The 18,628-nt window shown below is 64.3% G+C and overlaps 2 protein-coding genes across 2 annotated transcripts; one reads left to right on the plus strand and one right to left on the minus strand.

Moving 5' to 3' along the window:
* The first annotated feature begins 3,787 nt into the window (after positions 1-3,787).
* AGXT (alanine--glyoxylate aminotransferase) lies at positions 3,788-8,967 on the plus strand. The gene is made up of 11 exons (XM_004597421.4): positions 3,788-4,049; positions 4,137-4,329; positions 4,882-4,946; positions 5,222-5,322; positions 5,985-6,055; positions 6,825-6,909; positions 7,027-7,122; positions 7,510-7,579; positions 8,139-8,234; positions 8,557-8,685; positions 8,859-8,967. Exons 1-11 carry the CDS (start codon positions 3,885-3,887, stop codon positions 8,964-8,966), a joined length of 1,179 nt encoding a protein of 392 aa, XP_004597478.2. The 5' UTR covers positions 3,788-3,884; the 3' UTR covers position 8,967.
* A 1,803-nt stretch (positions 8,968-10,770) lies between these two features.
* On the minus strand, positions 10,771-16,110 carry MAB21L4 (mab-21 like 4). Its single transcript, XM_004597461.2, has 5 exons — positions 15,356-16,110; positions 12,986-13,211; positions 12,254-12,407; positions 11,479-11,835; positions 10,771-10,942 (listed from the first exon to the last, which is right to left on the minus strand). The coding sequence occupies exons 1-5, from the start codon at positions 15,840-15,842 to the stop codon at positions 10,850-10,852; spliced, it is 1,317 nt and encodes a 438-aa protein (XP_004597518.1). The 5' UTR covers positions 15,843-16,110; the 3' UTR covers positions 10,771-10,849.
* Between the last annotated feature and the right edge of the window lie 2,518 nt (positions 16,111-18,628).

The following is an 18,628-nucleotide window of genomic DNA, read 5'->3' on the forward strand; positions in this document are numbered from 1 at the left end:
GGGAGGGGCAGACCTGGGCGCCCGTCCTGAGCTCCAGGCCCATCTCCCCAACCATAACCTGGGGAGCCTCTCAGGGGCCACAAGCTCTGCCCAAGATCAGAGCTGCCTGGATCCAGCCTCCAAGGTCGGCAGGTGACACGCAGACAGCAGGCAGCAGAGGCTGTGGGAATTACCTCTCCACCTAAATCCTGGTGGCTAACGGCCAACCTTGGAGGAAAGCGTGTGGGATCGACTCTCTGTGATCCCTGAGGCTTCCAAGCAGCCACATGAGCCTGGCTTCCTCCTCCCCAGCCCCAGGTACAGTCTGGTCATGAAGGGGCACACAAGCCTGCAGGGGAGGTATCCTCGGCTTGCACCCAGCCGACCCTGACTCGGAAGGCGGTACTGTAGGAAGTCAGGATGGGCTGGAAGGCTTGGCCAGGGTCCCGGGGGGTGGGCAGTCTTTGCTCTGGACCACACAGGTCCTGTTCCTCTCTCACAAGGCCACGTAGGGGTGAGCAGATGGAAAACATGGAGGGAGGACGAGAGAAGGGAGTCTGTAGGCAAAGCTACAAGGAGCCTGGTTCCAGGTTGGATCCGTGTACAGGCTGGGAGAGCTGGTTCCCAGTGTTGGGGCATGCTGAGCCCCCTCCACGTGGCCTGCACTCCAGAGGGGTCTTCAGAAGTGCAGATTCTAGGTCCTACCCTGGGTTCTCCAGCTCTCAGTGAAAGCTTGGGGATGTGTGGAGCCCAGGTCTGGAGGTGGGAACAGGTGCCAACAGCCTCTCCGACGAACAGTGTTGGAGATTCACTTACTTAATGGCGAGCCTGAGCAAGGGAGGAAGGCAGAAAGAGCTTCTGTCCACTGCTCACCCTCCAGACAGCTGCAAGGGCTGCAACCAGGTCTCCCACAGCCCTTGGCACACTAGCCGGAGCAGCCGGGACTTGAACCCATGCCCACGTGGGGCAACACCCCAGCCAGCCCTGCTGCTGGTTTTCCTGAGCCGGGGCTAAGTGAGGATGCCTATTGCCAAGGCCACAGGAGGGTTCAGTTGACACCACAACGCCTGGGACCTGCAGAGCCTGGGGAGAAGCGGGGGGTGGGGGGGGGCCTGGCTGTGGCTGTGGAGAGCCCAGGAGAATCGGCTGGTCCAGACAAGGTGGGCAGGGCTCTGCTCCTCTGAGCACCCACAGCACCACTGTGGGGGAACAGGGGAAGGGAACCACAGTGGTCAGCTTCCACACATCCGGAGGCAAAGTGGACGTCCACGGGTGAGGCAGGAGTAGAGTGAACATCCACAAGGCAGGGAAGGGAACAGGGTGGACATTGGTGGGGCAGGGACAGGTGACTCTGGCCTGGAAAGGCTCCCTCCTCCCATTAATACCCTCCTGGACCTGGCGTCCTGGCTCACTGCCCGTTCTGCTGCAAGAACTCCTGGAAATCAGGGTTCCAGCAACCCTTCCAGTGCCCACGTCTGGGCAGGGTGCTCCAGCTTGCTCAGGCCCAGCAGAGCCGCGCTCCAACGCCTTGCAGCTGTGACCACACTCAGCCCTGGGCAGAGCAGGGCCTAGGGCTGCAGCAGGTCACTGGCCCCACCCCTCGCAGGCAGGCGTCTCCTCCCACCCCTGGGGTATGCAGGCAGCACACAGGCTGACCACTGGGTGTCGGTGTTCTCCCAGAGACCTTGTCTGTCCAGCTCTGGCTCGCGGGGCAGAACCGAGCAGGGCAGGGCAGAGCACAGGCCAGCCTCCCTGGGCCCCTGCTAAAAGGCTGGTCAATTATGAGCCCGTAGGCAGAGCATGGTGGGTCTCCTGGGAGGGGCCCATGAGGCTGGGAACCACGGACTAGGGTCTTCAAGCATGGGGGTTGGGCGAGCAGCCTGTGGCCAGAAGTGACCGCTGTACAAAGCAGGGATGGGCCAGGACTGCAGGTAAAGCCACAGCAGGCCTTGCCTGCATCTGACGGCAGCTCATGTGTGTTCTTACACTCCACCTGCTGTGTCTCCCGCAGCCTCCACTTCACACAGGAGCTGGACAGCAGAGTCCCTCTGGGCATCCCCAGGGTGTCCAGGACTGCGCGCCCACCCTGCACACATGGCCCGCGGGAGTCACGCCGCGTTGCCTTGCCCAGGGCCGGCGAGGGCTGGGCCGCGGTGGTCAGCTTCCGCACATCCGAGGGCGACCTCCATCCGCGCACGGACGCACCTGCCCGCTGCCTGGTGGAGGAAGAATGGCGCCATGAGTGGCCGCGTCCGACCTCGGGGACCTGCCTCGGGGTCAGCGCGGGCTCCGGGCGCAGGAGGACAGCTTCCCGGGCCTCACTGGATGGGGCACCCCGGCGCCACGCTGCCCGAGACCCCACCGAGGCCACCGCGCAGGCGCCGGCGGCCGGCCCCGCCCCAGTGCACAGGCGTGCCCACGTGGGCAGCTCAGCAGGGGCGGCCGCTTGCGGGCGGGGTCGGTGTGTTCTTGGACACGCTGTCCACCTGAGACTGTCCCGTGGGATTCCTGGCGAGACCCACTCTTGCAACTGGCCTGAGCCCCTTGGGGGAGGACGTGCTCCGGTGGGTGCGTCTCGCAGCTGATTCCAAGCAGGGTCTCCAGGGGTGACATCAGCACCCACTCGGTGCACCCTGCTCCCCCAACCTGGGAACACACACAGGCCGTCCGGTGCTCCGCGTTGTGTGGCCCTCACTGAGAGGAGAGACGCGGGACAGCGGCGGGGCGGGAATGTGGAAGAACTGGGCCGCAGACGCCCACAGTGACTGGCTTGGGTCCCAGGGAGGTGCCTCTGGCCTTGGCAGCTGGGCGGTACAGCCAGCTTTGCCAGGTGGCCTGTCTGGAGGACCGGGTCGTTGTCTGCCCTGCTGTTTGCTCCAATCAGCTCCTGGCCTGCAGCACCGCCCCACAGATTGCAATAGCTGCCCTGGCTATGCTAACACAGCAGGCAGCGCCTCTCCCTCCGCCTGCCCTTCCACGCTGCTCGGGTCCCCCCTCACCAGAGGCCCACGTGCTGTGCCTCCCACGTGACCATGAGTGTGGGGTGCCCGGGGAGGGGAAGGCAGCCCACAGCCTGCCACCGTGTGTGTGGCCTGAAGGCAGTGCCCGGGAAGGGGGGAGCAAAGCACCAGGCCTGAGGGCCACCCAGGCTCCTGGCTTCGCTCTGCCAGTCCTGGGTGAACTAGAGGCTTAAAGTTCTTTTTTATTTTATTACAAAGTCAGATATACAGAGAGGAAGATCTTAACCAGGAACCTCTTCCAGGTCTCCCATGCGGGTGCAGGGTCCCAATGCATTGGGCCGTCTTCTTCTGCTTTCCCAGGCCACAGGCAGGGAGCTGGATGGGAAGTGGAGCAGCCAGGATTAGAACCAGCGCCCGTATGGGATCCTGGCGCGTTCAAGGCGAGATTTTAGCCGCTAGGCCACGCCGCCGGGCCCGAGGCTTAAAGTTCTAACTCTGCATTTCAGTAGAGAGCTCTGCTTCCCACCTGTGCTAGGTGCTATGATGCCAGCCCCCCAGGGCAGGGCTGGCATGGCTTGGCTCAGAAAGTCTTGGGGTGTACTTACTACACCCCATCACCCAGCCTGCAGAGGGTGCCTCAGGGCAAAGTTGTCGGGTGAGACTGTGGCTTAGCCTGTGCCCTCCCAAGCCAGGAGCACACAGACAGCCCCATTTCCAAGAGTTTGGGGGACCTTGCTCGGTGCCTGAGGGGATGTTGGAGGGTTGGCAAGCATGGTATGAGTGTGAGCCCAGGGTTCATTGCCCCTGCTGCTGACCCTGACGGGCAGGAAAGAACAAAAGGCACAGGTGGCTAGGAGCCCACTGACCAGGTCGACTGGGAAACGCCCCGGTCAGCGGCCAGGCCAGTGTGGTCCTGTGTCCCCAGGCAGCAGTTTGGTGCAGACCATGGCCTCCCAGCAGCTGCTGGTGGCTCCCCCAAAGGGCCTGCGCCGGCCCCTTGTTCTCCCCTACCAGCTCCTGCTGGGGCCTGGACCCTCGAACTTGGCACCCCCAATGCAGGTGGCCGGCGGGCAGCGAATGATCGGGCACATGCACACCAGCATGTTCCAGGTGAGTGGGGTGCCGGCGGCTGCCAGGCAGGCTGCTCCTGGGCTCCAGAGGGCCAGGGCACCCCTGAGCTGTGCCTCCTGCCCCCAGGTCATGGATGAGATCAAGCAGGGCATCCAGTATGCCTTCCAGACCCAGAACGCTCTCACACTGGTGGTCAGCGGCCCGGCGCACTGCGCCCTGGAGACAGCCCTGTGTAACCTCCTGGAGCCTGGCGATGCCTTCCTGGTCGGGGCCAATGGCATCTGGGGGCAGCGGGCAGCTGAGATTGGAGAACGACTGGGTAAGCACATGCTCCTCCAACCCTGGGCGTCAGGGTGCGGGGTCCCGACCTGCCCTCTCCCACCTTTCCCAGACAGCAGCTCTGTGGGGAGCCCCTGCTTTGACCCTGGACCCCGAAACTCCACCAGACTCAGCCATTTCTCTAGGAGTCTGGGTGTGAGGCACAATTGGGGATGTGGTGTGGGATGGGTTAATGGACAACCCCCAGGGCCCTGCTGATCCCTTCAGTTCCCACAGGGGCCAGGCTGGGCAGAGGGTCGGGAGGGGACGTCTGCCTCCTGCCCCTCCAGCAGAGCCCTTCGCTGACCCCTCTCTCATTCCTTCCTCAGACCCTGGGGTCCTGGTCAGGGGTCAGTGTGGTCTCATTGCAAGGCTGCAAGACCATGGGACGCCCTGGCCTGAGGCACGCCCACCCCAGGGCATTGGTCCCAACAGCTGAGCTGCACACCCGTCTCCTGCCCAGTAGCTGAGCTACCAGGGAGGGTGGAGTCCTGTCTGTACAGGGGCCACTGCCAGCATGCCCAGCACTGACCCTCTCTGCCTCTGTGCCCAGGGGCCCGAGTGCACCCCATGATCAAAGACCCTGGCAGCTACTACACCCTGCAGGACGTGGAAGAGGTAGGGAAGGCTGGAGGGGTCAGCCCAGCAAGGTGGCCAGGGCTGGGGGCTGTGAGTCTGAGCCTCACTTCCAGTACAAGTGCTTTTCTAGAGAACGCTCCACTCCCTTTTTGCCCAGATGCCTCCAGATGACCAGAGCAGCCGACACTAGCGGGCTCCTGCCCAGTTTGGGGAGGTCTCACCCATCCCCACCAGCAGGAGTCCCCCTATTGCCCCTAGGCAGGCTTCAGAGGGAACCCCTCAGCTTTGCCCACAACTGTCACCTTTGCCCTCAGGGCCTGAACCAGTACAAGCCAGCGCTACTGTTCCTGACTCATGGGGAATCATCCACTGGGGTCATACAGCCCCTCGACAGCTTTGGGGAGCTCTGCCACAGGTGAGCCCGTCCCCACAGGTGAGCCCATCCCCACAGCCCGTCCCCACAGGTGAGCCCATCCCCACAGCCTGTCCCCACAGGTGAGCCCGTCCCCACAGGTGAGCCCGTCTCCACAGCCTGTTCCCACAGGTGAGCCCATCCCCACAGGTGAGCCCGTCCCCTCAGGTGAGCCCATCCCCTCAGGTGAGCCCATCCCCCTCAGGTGAGCCCGTCCCCACAGGTGAGCCCATCACCCTCAGGTGAGCCCATCCCCACAGGTGAGCCCGTCCCCTCAGGTGAGCCCATCCCCTCAGGTGAGCCCATCCCCCTCAGGTGAGCCCGTCCCCACAGGTGAGCCCGTCCCCACAGGTGAGCCCATCCCCACAGGTGAGCCCATCCCCACAGGTGAGCCCATCCCCCTCAGGTGAGCCTGTCTCCTCAGGTGAGCCCAGCCTCAGAGGTATATTCACGCACCAATAGGGCCATCAGGGCCTGAACATCTCCAAGGGCCTGAGTTGCCTCAGCTTCTAGCTCAGGGTTGGGGAGAGGCCATTGGACTGGACCCTGTGGCAGGCTGAGGGCTCCTGTACCTGCCTTGAGGCGTCACCCCAGGCACCAGCCCAGGCTAAGGTTGGTCCCCTAGGCCCCTCCTCTTCACACAAGTACCTCTACCCCTCCTCCAGGTACAAGTGCCTGCTCCTGGTGGACTGCGTGGCCTCCCTGGGAGGGGCTCCCCTCTACATGGACCAGCAAGGTAAGTGCTGTCCCTCCCCAGCTTGGAGAGCTGGCAGGCAGTGGAGGACTGTGGCTCAGCCCACACTGGGACCAGGTCTCCTGCTCCGAGGAAGGACAGGCTCCTCAAGGAAGTGGTAACTGTGTAATGCTGTGCTGTTGAGCCAGGTGGCAGGGAGGGACTTGGGAGGTAGTGCTGGGAGGGCCTGGAGCTGCATCCAGCACTCAGGTGCAGAGTGGGCCACCTCTGGTCCTTGTGGGGCCTGTTGTACCCTCTACCCTGCAACCTGAAATACTCCATGAGCTGAGGCCCCACCCTGCACAGCTGACACCACCCGCCCGCCCTGCAGAGCTGAGGTCCCGCCCTGCACAGCTAGGGCCCCGTCCTGTGCCCTTGAGGCCACACCCAGCAGAGCTGAGGCCCCGCCCTGTACCCTTGAGGCCCCACCCTTCAGAGCTGAGGCCCTGCCCTGTGCCCTTGAGGCCCCACCCAGCAGGGCTGAGGCCCCGCCCCATGCCCTTGAGGCCCCGCCCCACAGAGCTGTGGCCTCGCCCTGTGCCCTTGAGCCCCACCCTGCACAGCTGAGGCCCCTCCCTCCACCACTGAAGCCCTGCCCTGTACAGCTATAGACCTGCCCTGCAGAGCTGGGATGATGAGGCCCCAGAGTGCATCTTTTGGCAGAACTCCCTAGGATGTAAAGAGACCTAGACTTGAGGCAAGAGCCCAGGACCCCCCACCTCTCCTTCCTGGAGGTCCCTGGGATGACAATGGCTGCTACCCCCTCCCCCAGGTATTGATGTCCTGTATGCCGGCTCCCAGAAGGTCTTGAATGCCCCTCCTGGGATGTCCCTCATCTCCTTCAGCGACAGAGCCAAGTGAGTGACCCCAAGCCTCGCCTGAGGCAGACTGGCCTCAGCGAGAGAGGTCAGGGCGGCAGAGCTGGGAGGAGGCGCTGGGCAGAGGGTAGGACCTGACACTCGCGCCCCCTGCAGGAGCAAGGTGTACAACCGCAAGACGAAGCCCTTCTCTTTCTTCATGGACGTCAAGTTGCTGGCCAACATCTGGGGCTGTGACGGCCAGCCCAGGATGTGAGGCCACAAGGCGGGTGTGGGCCGGGGCACGGGGTCATCTTCTGCTGCTCGGACGCTGGGTCCCTGGACCCCCAGCGGGCACCTTGAGCTCTGCTAGCTCACCTTGCAGTTGAAGTGGACCTAGCCCCGGAGGAGGGGTGGTGCTGTGGCTGGCCTTTGCTGTGGAGACTCAGTGGGTGCCAAGTGTCCAGTGCCAGCTTCCTGGGCACCCTGGGACCCAAAGATAGGAATCTGAGGGAGGAGGCAGCCAGCTCTAAGTGTCTGCTTCTCAGGCAGGGTGGCCTGAACCCATAGTGTTCACCTCTCCCACGGCAAGGCCTTAACTCTAGCACTGGATCCCACTCGCTGTCCCTTGTGGTGACATGGGCCCCTGCTGCCCCCCAGGTACCATCACACGGTTCCTGTCATTGGCTTATTAGCTCTCAGAGAGAGCCTGGCCCTCCTGGCGGAGCAGGTGAGCAGGGGCTCCATGCTGTCGGGTCAACTGGTTGCCTACATCCAGGAGGAACAGGGGACCTGGCAGGTGTCATCAGGGTGATGGCCAGGCTCAGCACGACATCCACACCCTCAGGATGTGTGGCATCAAGGTGACCGCAGGACACAGGACAGTAAATGTGACTACAGCCCTGCCCACTGCATTCTGGCCACAGCTGGCCACCAGGATCTTGGCCAAGGCCAGCATTGCAGCCGCTGGTCAGTACACAGGGCCAGGTGGGAGCCCAGGCATCCTGCGAGCTGGCCACTACCCTGGCTGGGGTTGGGTGGACCATGATGCCAAGAGGCCCAGGGCCCAAGTGTCCCCACAGGAAGCTGCTAAAGAAAAGATGGGCTGGGGGCTGAGTAGGAAGCAGGCCTGAGACGGTGGGGCACAGTGATCAGAGCAGCCTCCGGCAGCTGGAATGGGCCCAGCGCTCCGCTCTGCACTGCTGTGGCCCCCATCATCAGGCCCACCCAGGGAGCACTTCCGGCCTGGCCCCTCTTCCGGTCAGTGGCCTGGGACCCTCTCCCCACAGGGCCTGGAGAGGAGCTGGCAGCGACACCACGAGGTCACCCAGTATCTGCATCGCCGCCTGCAGGAGCTGGGCTTACAGCTATTTGTGAAGGACCCGGTGGGTGAGCAGGGCCTCGGCACTCCCCAGCAGCAAAGGCCGTATCCCTCAGCTCTGACGCCCCTACTATCCCAGCCAGAAGAGGCTGCGGGGCCCTGCTAGGGTGGTCCAGGTCGGGGTGGGGTCAGCTGACGGAGATGTGACTGCCCAGGCAAAGGAGCTGGATGGGCGCGCTGAGTCGGTCCTGATGCCCAGCTCAGGACCTCACTATCTTGGTGACCCTACCCCAGTTCCTCCAAGTCCATGGCCAGGGCAGGCCAGGAAGACGGGTGGCCCTGGGAGCAGGTCTCCAGCCCTCAAGGCTGACCCAGGTCCCCTGCAGGCGTTCCGGCTGCCCACAGTCACGACGGTGGTCGTGCCTGCCGGATACCGCTGGAGGGACGTCATCAGCTATGTCATGGATCACTTCAGCATTGAAATCACCGGTGGCCTGGGCCCCACAGTGGGGAAGGTGAGGGGCTCCTGGGTCCAACTACGTCCACCAGAGGGCAGAGCTGAGTGCACGCCCCGGGACTTGCAGGGGACAGGGAAGGGAGTGTGGAAAACAGGGGCTGCCCAGGGCCTGGATGGGCTGCCGGCTCTCTCGTGTGTGCTGGAGGGTCTCTGCCACCCACCCCTTCTCAGGTGCTGCGGATCGGCTTGCTGGGCTGCAACGCAACGCGGGAGAACGTGGACCGCCTGGCGGATGCCCTGAGGGAGGCCCTGCAGCACTGCCCACAGCACCAGCTGTGAGCTCCTGTCCTCCCTGCCCTGCTGACTCACACCCAGAGGGCAGCAGATGATGGCCCATGTGCTTGGAGCCCACAGAAGGTGGGATGGCGCAGCAGGAGCGCCTGATCCCAGCCCCGGCTGTCACAGCCTTCTGGGGAGTGAACCGTGGGACAACCTCTGTCCTTCTGCCTTTCAAATAAAGGAAAAGTGTTTAAAATCACAAAAGCGTGGGCCCTTCCCACTGGGGGGAATGGTGGGCTGGTGGCTCCTGTATCGCACCCTGTGTGGGCTTTGGGGGACACCCTAGCCCCAGGCCACAGGAGAGGACCCCTGATCTCCCACTCGAGCCCCCTCACCTCTCCAACAGAGTGTATCCTCTGAGCTGCCTCCAGGTGCATATGCAGCCCAGAGTTGCCCAAAAACTCTCACCCAGACACAGCACAGCATACCCAAGACTACATGGCCAGGACCAGGTCCAGGGCCCACGCTCCGGGCGTGGTAGTCAAGACCCATGCCCCGGCCACAGCCAGGACAAGGGACAGCTGTGCTCTAGGCCCACGCCCCGGCCACAGCCAGGACCAGCGTCAGTGGTCCTCAAGGTCCATGCCTTTTGTCCTCTTCTCTGCCTGGCTCCCTCTGGCTTATGACATCCACTCTTCACTTCTAGAAGCTTCTGACAGACTGGCCAAGTGGCCCACTCAGGTCAAGGAGTGGGCCAGTAGCCCAGGAACTCGCTGGTCCCCAGAGCTCCAGGGGATAACCGGGCAGTGCCTGCCTCTTGCCAAGGAAGGAAAGCCCACATGTAGCTGCCCCATTGTGTCAGTCACTGGGCATAGCTGTGTGCCCACAGAGGGCCCCGGCCACTCACGGTAACCAGAAGAAAGGGTCACACAGACATTGGAACTAGGCTGACACAGGGTGGAGGGCCCATACAGCCAGGCAGGGGTGAGGGGAGCTCATGGAGCAAGGCCAGGGCCCCAAGCCCATCATGCACTGGGTGAGGCACCTGCACGCTGGTCCCAGGTCTGCCTTCACGTGCTGAAGCTGTGGCAGAGACCGGGGGTCTGTATCGAAGGTTGTCGGTGCCCCTGCTGCTGACACATACCCGTCACCCACCAGGCCCGGCTGGCATGCTGAGATGGCACCTGCCTTTGCCTGGGGAAGGCTGGGGGGCCCAGGCAGGATGCTGGTCACCCACCAGACCCAGCTGGCGTGCTGGGATGGTGCCTGCCTTTGCCTGGAGGAAGATGAGGAGCCTGGGGCAGGGCCAGGCTCTCACACTCTCCACTGTGATGGCAACTTTTGCCTGCCCTTCCAGGGACATGGGGTTGGGGAGGGCCTTGCTTCCAGCAAGTCCCAGCAGTCCTCCATAGTGAGCCAGCCCTGTGAGGTCCCAGGCCCTGAGACCTGAGCAGGAGGGCCAAGCACACTGATCCGTGGATGCCCAGGTAGAGCCACACCCCTGCAGGGCACATCCTGGACACTTGTGGACCTGTGGGTCCACAGCTGCTTCTCTCTGCTGACCTTCCTCCTTCCCAGCACCCACTGCTGACCAGGTTCAACCTGGATGTGGCTCAGGACCCACAGGTGAGGCAGGGGCGAGAGGCCTTCTCACCTATGAGGGCCAGGCACAGGGCAGTCCCCAGCAGTGTGGAACTGCCCTGCCCAGGGCCACCAGACCTTTCCAGGATGCCCAGGAAGAGATGTAACTCTGAGAGCCAGAAGGATCCTTGGGGTGCCCATGGGGAGGCTGCAGTACCTCCCAGGTGCGTGGCTGGAGCTGATGCTCTGCCCAAGAGGGGAGCAGCGTCCACACGGAGACAGGTGGGGTATGTGTTTTTTACTCAGGACCGAACCAGTGGTCCCCAAGCCCTGAGACCCTGTGTCCCAGCCAGGGCCGGTCCTCAGCTCTCCCCGCCGCCCAGCGCCTTGGTCTTGCGGAAGATGCTGTGCATGGCTGACACCCGCTCCTTGTCCTGAATGTTGTAGACCTGGAACTGAGGCCAAGTAGGGCGAGATGGTCAGGGACCATCTGGGGACACTGAAGGACAACAATGCCCACAACTCAGCATCAGCACCTGACCCTGCTGTCCCCTGACCCTGCTGTCCCCTAACCCTGCTGACCCCTGACCCTGCTGTCCCCCAACCCTGCTGTCCCCTGGCCCCGCTGACCCTGGCCCTGCTGTCCCCCAACCTTGCTGTCCCCTGGCCCCGCTGACCCTGGCCCTGCTGTCCCCCAATCCTGCTGTCCCCTGGCCCTGCTGACCCTGGCCCTGCTGTCCCCCGGTCCTGCTGTCCCCGGCCCCGCTAACCCTGGCCCTGCTGTCTCCTGGCCCTGCTGACCCTGGCCCTACTGTCCCTGGTCTTGCTTCCCTAGGCTCTTCTAGTGGCACTGCAGGTGCCCCCAGGTCAACTGAAGGCTTACCAAGAGTGCCCCCTTCCCTGCCCACACAGGGGCAGCCAGCCTCCCCCTCCCCCGATGCCCTGAGGACACCAGGCCTCAGGTACATGGCCACCCCAGGCCTGTCCCCACCTTGTCCAACAGGACGTCAAAGTAGGCAGTGGCCCAGTAGGCAGGGTCACTGGCAGGCAGCTGCAGCAGCGCCTTAATGCCGTGATCGAGGCGCGGTGGCGGGCAACGGCCCAGATGGGTAGCGTGGAGGCGTAGTGAGGCCTCCGGCTGGCTGGCAAAGCGTTCCACACGCTGGTACAGGGCATGCAGGTCCAGGCCGCTGGTGGGCAGCAGGTTGAGCCGGGGCCACAGCGGGTGCGGCAGATGCTGGGTAGCCAGGCAGCACAGCAGCACCACCAACAGGCGGTACACAGCACCCTGCAGGTCCGCCCAGTCCTCAGGGGAGGGGAACAGTGCCGAGGCCCACAGCAGTACGGCCTGCGGGACACAGGGCACCTGGGTTCCAATCCACCCCGGGCCCTGCCCCAGTACCCCAGGGCCCTGCCCGAGTCTGCCCCAGAACCCCAGGGCCCCCTCCCCAGAGCACAGCACTGGCGGGACTGGCCTCCCCACGACCAGCACCTGTTCTCCTTCACCACCTGTTGGGACTGGAGGTGGCCACAGCACAGCCTGACTGTCCCAGCAGCCCACCTCTGGCTGGGTCCACAGCGTGCACACAGGTGAACTCCCAGCTCAATGACAGTCAAAGCCCAGGACAGTGGCCCGGGCCTCTGTGTCCAGAGTCCTGGGACCTCAGTACCCCCAGCACAGAGCTGGACCCAGGCTGCCCGCCAGGCCCGTCCACAGGCCCCAGGGCACAATGGGGGGATGGGCCAACAGCCAGGCCCCTACATACCTTGAGGTGGCTGAAGGTCAAGCCCGGGCTCTGGCCACCGTTCCGCCAGCTCTCATGGCTCACCCGGTCCAAGATGCAGAGTCCGTCCAGCCGGTGGCCAGGGAGGGAGCCCAGAACCTGAAGCAGCCTGGTGAGCAGGTAGTCTGTGGAGGTGCTGGGGGCCAGACACACCTGGTCAGCACGGTGTCCACTCATGCCAGGCACCCCGAGAGCTCCCAAGGCCCACAGCACCCCTGCGGAGCCATGGCCTGCACTGTCGAGGGACATGGTGCCCCTCATTCTTTAGGCTCCAACGGGGAGGGACAACACGTGGACAGCATGCTGTCCCTCAGGTCGCCTAGGAGAGACAGCAGGGCCAGGCAGGCTCCGGGCCTCTGTCCCAGCCCTGTGCCGGGGGACGTGGCGAGCTCTGCCCAAGGTGTTCCCCGGACGCTCACCAAAGCCCTGAGAGCTGGAGTTCTATCTGCACTTTGAGCCATGGGAGAGGGCGTCCCTTTGCTAGCAAGACACAGTGCCTAGTCCAGCCTAGTCCAGCCTAGTCCAGCCTGATCCAGCCTGGTCCTGTTGAACCCAGCCCAGCCCAACCTGGCCCTGCCCAGCCCGGCCCGGGCCTATCCAGCCCAGCCCGACCCTGTCCAGCCCAGCCCAGCCCAGCCCAGCTTGGCTCAGTCCTGTCCTGTCCAGTCCACTCCCGCCCCTGTCCACAGGCTTGCACAGAGGGCGGGAACTTACCTCCAGTCCTGGGCACTGGCCGGCACCAGGTCCAGCCCTTGGCCCAGGATGCGGTCCAGGCTGCCCTCAGGGAATCCGGGCGACAGGTGGGCACCCTCCAGGGCAGGCTCCCAGTGCCCCTTCCTCACCACAGGCACCACATTGAAGCGGATCTTCCTCCAGCCACCAGACACCACCAGGGACAAGTGCAGCTGCTCCTCCCTCAGGCTGGCCGCACTCAGGGAACCTGCAACAGTCCACCCACCACCAGCTGCCACTCACAGCCTTGCCCCACTGTCAGCTGCCACTCACAGCCTGCCCCACCTCTGCCACTCACAGCCCCACCCCATTGTCAGCTGCCACTCACAGCCCCGCCCCACTGTCAGTTGCCACTCACAGCCTGCCCCACCTCTGCCCCACCCCACTGCCAGCTGCCACTCACAGCCGCGCCCCACTGTCAGCTGCCACTCACAGCCGCGCCCCACTGTCAGCTGCCACTCACAGCCCCGCCCCACTGTCAGCTGCCACTCACAGCCTTGCCCCACTGTCAGTTGCCACTCACAGCCTTGCCCCACTGCCAGCTGCCACTCACAGCCGCGCCCCACTGTCAGTTGCCACTCACAGCCTGCCCCACCTCTGCCCCACCCCACTGTCAGCTGCCACTCACAGCCCCACCCCACTGTCAGCTGCCACTCACAGCCCCGCCCCACTGTCAGCTGCCACTCACAGCCTTGCCCCACTGTCAGCTGCCACTCACAGCCCCACCCCACTGTCAGCTGCCACTCACAGCCCCGCCCCAGCGTCAGCTGTCACTCACAGCCTTGCCCCACTGTCAGCTGCCACTCACAGCCCCGCCCCACTGTCAGCTGCCACTCACAGCCTTGCCCCACTGTCAGCTGCCACTCACAGCCTTGCCCCACTGTCAGCTGCCACTCACAGCCCCACCCCACTGTCAGCTGCCACTCACAGCCCCGCCCCACTGTCAGCTGCCACTCACAGCCTTGCCCCACTGTCAGCTGCCACTCACAGCCCCACCCCACTGTCAGCTGCCACTCACAGCCCCGCCCCAGCGTCAGCTGTCACTCACAGCCTTGCCCCACTGTCAGCTGCCACTCACAGCCCCATGCCATCTGCTGCCCCCCACCCTGGTATCTCAGTTGAGCTGGCTGCTGTCACTGCCCAGGCAATGGCACCACGGAGGACACAGCTGTCAGCTCAGAGCCTCTGTAGCCACAGTGGTGACTGCAGCGTGAGGCCCCCGCATCTGCCAGTCTGCCCCTAGCCACTTGTCCCCCTGCTGCTGTCTACATCTCCCAGGCTCCCTGTGCAGAATACAGGAGTGGCCCCAGGAGCTGCTGGCAGCCAGGGCCCAGGACCTGCACGCCTCAGTACGGGGGAGCTCTCATGCCGTACAGAGTACCCGGGCCTCGGGCCCTGTTTCCAGACTGCTGTTGAGCTGTCAGTCACGGAAACCATCAGCCATGGGAGCCGTCAGCCTCTGCCCCATGCTGGTTACCTGTTCTGCAGCCAGCCACACCTGGCCCTGAGTGATGGGGGGCAGCCCCAAGCTGGTCTCTCCGGTTCCCAGGTGGGAGTTGCCTGAACCCGGCCTCCCCAGCTGTCACCTAGCTCTCCGCTAACTCCAACCAGGAGCAACACCCAGAGCAGCCTCCAGGGCTGCGGGCTGTTGGCAGGGCTGTACCTGCCCGGGACTGCGTCCGTAGCACGCCATCTAGACTGCACCTGGACACTGGGGCCTGGCAGGACCTCCCGCTCACCCCAGCCTCTGGGTGTGCCTCCCAGCACAGACCTGCAAGGTCAGGCAGGGGCACAGGAGTGCTCTGGCCAAGCCACCTGCAGTAGCCACAAAGATGGAGAGGTGACCAGATGTCCCGAGCGCTGGCACTAAATGACAGGCTTGGGCATGAGACCAGGCCAGAGTCGGCTGGAAACTAGTCCCTCCTGGGCCCCAGCCCTCATGCATGAATGCTAATCTTCCCACACGCCCCCTGAACTATAGCACAAGCAAGGGGCCACTCCAGTAGGGGCGAGGACCTCAGCTCAGAGTCCCTGTGGGCACTCCCTGCCCATGACGTAGGGAGGGCATATGACACCAGGAAGGCAGCCAGGCCTTCCCCTCCCAAGGGCACCAGAGAACGGACCCCATCACTCAGGGCTCCTGGCCCAGGACCGGGTCCAGGCCATGCCCCTCCTTCTGCCCAGCCCTGCTGCCAGCAGCCCACTGTGTCCCTTGCCATCAGGCAAGGGACGAAGCCAGCACCTGTGTGCTTGAAAGTAACTGGCATCACAAACACCAATGCTGACAGGTGCACACACACTCACACACACACACTCACACACACACGCTGGCCCAGTGGCCCTGGCTGCTACCTGGCGGGATGAGACTGTGGTGCCGGCAGTGTACAATGGCAGCCACTAGCAGCTCCTTGAGCACACTCAGGACCTTGCCGGGCACCAGGTGGCCGCGGCCCTCAGCACCGTCCTCCGAGGACGCTGCGCTGAAGACATCATCTGCCATCCAGCGCTCCAGGCCAGCTGCTTCCCTGGGGATGCCCAGGCGGCAGCGAGCGGGGCCGTCTTCCAGCTCGGGGGCATCGGGCTCCTCGGTGAGCAGGGCCTCAGCGTCCACCCGCAGGGGCACCTGCATGTCCAGCGGGTCGTCCGAAGAGCGCAGGGCGAACTGGAAGGCCTCAGCATCGCGGGAGTAGTCCACCACGAAACGGGCGTCCAGGGCCTGCACGCGCTCCAACACGGCCAGCAGCACGTCTTCTGCCCGCTGGAAGTCCTGCACGCGGGGCGCCTGCCGCGACCGCACGGCCTGCAGGTAGTGGTGCCACGGTGAGGTGGGCACCGCCATGGCTGTGCCCACGTCTGCCCAGTGAGGACGGGCAATAGGTGAGGCCCCTGCTCCTCGCACAGCCAAATTCCTTTGTGACAGCCAGGCAGGGGAGGTTAAATAGCCGAGGCCTTCGAGGAGGGGTGAGTCACTCACTCGCTCACAGCCATCAGCACCGCCCCGTGAGGCCTTCGGGGAGGCAGGGCCTGCTTGTCACCTCCACCTGCTGCCCTCCTGCTTGGTCTCAGTCTGCTCACCGGGTCAGGGACCCGCAGGCCCCCAGCCTCTGCCGGACAGGACGGTAGGCCTGGAGCTCCTGTGACTCCGCCCCCCCAGGCTGGGCCGCCGAGCCCCGCCCCACACACACCTGTACGCACTCTGCCTGCCACTGGCAACGGCTCCATACAAGTCGAGCAGGTCCTGGCGGGCAGGCAGGACCCGCCCCCCCGACCCTTGGCCCTGCCAGCTGATGGCACAGCACAAGACCCTGGGAGTCCAGGCTCTCCCGGCTTTGATCCTGGGATGTGAACAAGACACTCCCCCCAACAGGCCTCTCCATTCCCCACCCCAGGAGACCCTGCTGTGCAGCCCAGCGTGGCCCACCCCTCCCTGTCGCCAACGCAGCCTCCAGCTCTACTTCCCAGCCCACCCTGCTCCCACCGTCTCATGGAAGCAATACCCAGCAGATTCCAGGCTCACACACAGCCCGTGCGGAGACAGGACCTGCCTTCCCTGGACCCTGGGACCACATGGACAGTGCAGTCCCCAGAGGCCTCATTGGTGTGGCCTGGAGGCAGCACCAAGTGGAGAGCAAGGCCTCGTAGGACACTGGACCCGCACCCGCCATGGTCAGTCCTCCTGGGACCAGCACCCAGATCCTGTATTTCAGGAATTCCCAGGCGTGCCAGGCAAGGCCGGTGAAGGTGGGGACCTCCCACTGAGCAGAGTCCTTGCTCCCTGGAGTAGCAGGTGCATGCCTGGCGCCAGCTGTGTGATAATGTGTTGCCTAGCACTGGCTAAGTGTGTGTTTGCTGCTCAAAGTTGGCCCAAGCTCTCTGGGGCTATTATGACAGACCACAAGTCACCCAAGGCCAACACAGGCCAGTCTGGGCTCCATTGCTGGTCCTAGGCAGTGAGCGAGTGGACACACTCTCACTGTCTGCATCTGTGGTATAGCATGTGATGTGTAACGTGTGTGGTGCAGTGTGTGAAGTGTAGTGTGACGGGTGTAGTGTGTGTCCGGGGTGTAGCATGTGAGGTGTAACAGAAGTCCCCTCCCTCAGGCCTTCCTCACTGGGGCCTGGCGGTCAGCTAGCCTCTGCGTGAGAGCACACACTGCAGGCTGGGAGCCAGTCTCCCTGCAGTGCTTCCCAGGCTGTCCCCACAGGAGCCCATGGCTGCATTCCCCAGTGCCCTCTGGGTACAGTGAGGATGGTGGCGGGCATGCCTGGCCTGGGCCCCATGAACCTGGCAGGATCTAGCCAGGCACAGGTACTAACTGGCCTCTCCTCCCTCCACCATCCTCGGCCAGCAGGAAGAGGGGCCAGGAGAGCTGCATGAGTCGCGTGCGCCCAGCGTGACGGCCATGTGGGACAGTCACTTGCGTCCTTCATGATGAACATGTCCTTCCTGCTTGCTGGCCTCTCGCTGCCCTCGGCGCCCTTGCCTGCCTCGCCTGGCCGCCTTTCCAGGGCGGTGCTCCTGGCCGCCCTGCTGTGTCTGTGCTTGGGCAGGGTGGGGGGCCCGCAGGAATGCGGAGCCTCCTTCACAGCCCGCAGCCTCGGGCTGGCCAGTCGGCTGCCATCTCACTGCATCTGTTTCCTGTCTGTCTGGGTGACTCTGTGCCCCCAGGGGCCAGGGCTGACCTAGCCACTGGCGAGACCCTCAGGGGCTGGGCAGGAAGTGGCTGGGGCTTGCTATGTATGACCTGGACTCAGCTCAGCTCCAGCTCAGGCACTGCCAAGACCTGCAGAGCTACCAGGGCTCAGCCAGCCTGAAGCTGCCTCCGATGGGTGGGTGGGGGTGTCTCAGCTGGGCAGGTCAGAGGTGGGGTGGACATCACCCTGGCCTAGGCCAAGTGGGTCAGGAGTCAGATGACCTCCCAGGGTGTCCCTCACTGCTCCTATGGGGACATCTACCTCATGTGAACCTTCTCTAGCTCAGTCCCGTCCCTCATGGGCACCCCGACCTGACAGCCCCCTCCCTTGTGGGCACCCTACCCTGACAGCCCCCTCCCTCGTGGGCACCCCGACCTGACAGCCCCCTCCCTCGTGGGCACCCCGACCTGACAGCCCGCTCCCTCATGGGCAACACAACCTGGCTGGCAGCCCTAGGTCACAGGAACTCTACCCTGCTAGGTGCAGCCCATGAGACTTCACCCACAGCCACCTGCAGTTCTGTGAGGCCAGACCCCACGTTTACAGGGTCCCCAGGGCCTCAGTGAGGGGAGAGCCTGACCCAGAGGCAGCGTAGAGGGCCTGTGCAGGGAGCCCCCATCACCCTGCCCAGACGCAGGAGCAGGTGGCCTCAGCAGGCCACAGTACACAGTGTTGAGGGACAGGGTCCCCTGGTTGTGGCCCCTCCCCTCCGGAATCAGGTCTGAAAAGGTGGTCCTCCCAGCCTTCCGGGGTCGGCCGTGCTGACCGGCCCAGCGTCACCCTCACACAGAGCAGGGACCATCCCCTCCCTCAGGGAGACCTAGAGGCACAGCAGGTGCAGGGCTGGCTGCTCCTAGACGGCCGCTCCCTCCTGGCCACAATGTCCCCCACCCCGTCCTCTTGGTGTCCAGGCCCATGCCCCTGGCCAAT

This window comes from Ochotona princeps, chromosome 5 (genome assembly GCF_030435755.1).
Source record: "Ochotona princeps isolate mOchPri1 chromosome 5, mOchPri1.hap1, whole genome shotgun sequence".
In the NCBI taxonomy this organism is placed as follows: domain Eukaryota; kingdom Metazoa; phylum Chordata; class Mammalia; order Lagomorpha; family Ochotonidae; genus Ochotona; species Ochotona princeps.

Excerpts from the sequence above, each read along its gene's own strand:
- MAB21L4 (XM_004597461.2), bottom strand. The coding sequence starts at position 15,842 with ATGGCGGTGCCCACCTCACCGTGGCACCACTACCTGCAGGCCGTGCGG. Across the intron at positions 11,836-12,253 it reads TGACCTTCAGCCACCTCAAG|GCCGTACTGCTGTGGGCCTC; the intron begins GTATGTAGGGGC and ends TGTGTCCCGCAG. Across the intron at positions 10,943-11,478 it reads TTGACGTCCTGTTGGACAAG|TTCCAGGTCTACAACATTCA; the intron begins GTGGGGACAGGC and ends ACTTGGCCTCAG.
- AGXT (XM_004597421.4), top strand. The coding sequence starts at position 3,885 with ATGGCCTCCCAGCAGCTGCTGGTGGCTCCCCCAAAGGGCCTGCGCCGG. Across the intron at positions 4,050-4,136 it reads TGCACACCAGCATGTTCCAG|GTCATGGATGAGATCAAGCA; the intron begins GTGAGTGGGGTG and ends TCCTGCCCCCAG. Across the intron at positions 6,910-7,026 it reads TCCTTCAGCGACAGAGCCAA|GAGCAAGGTGTACAACCGCA; the intron begins GTGAGTGACCCC and ends CGCCCCCTGCAG.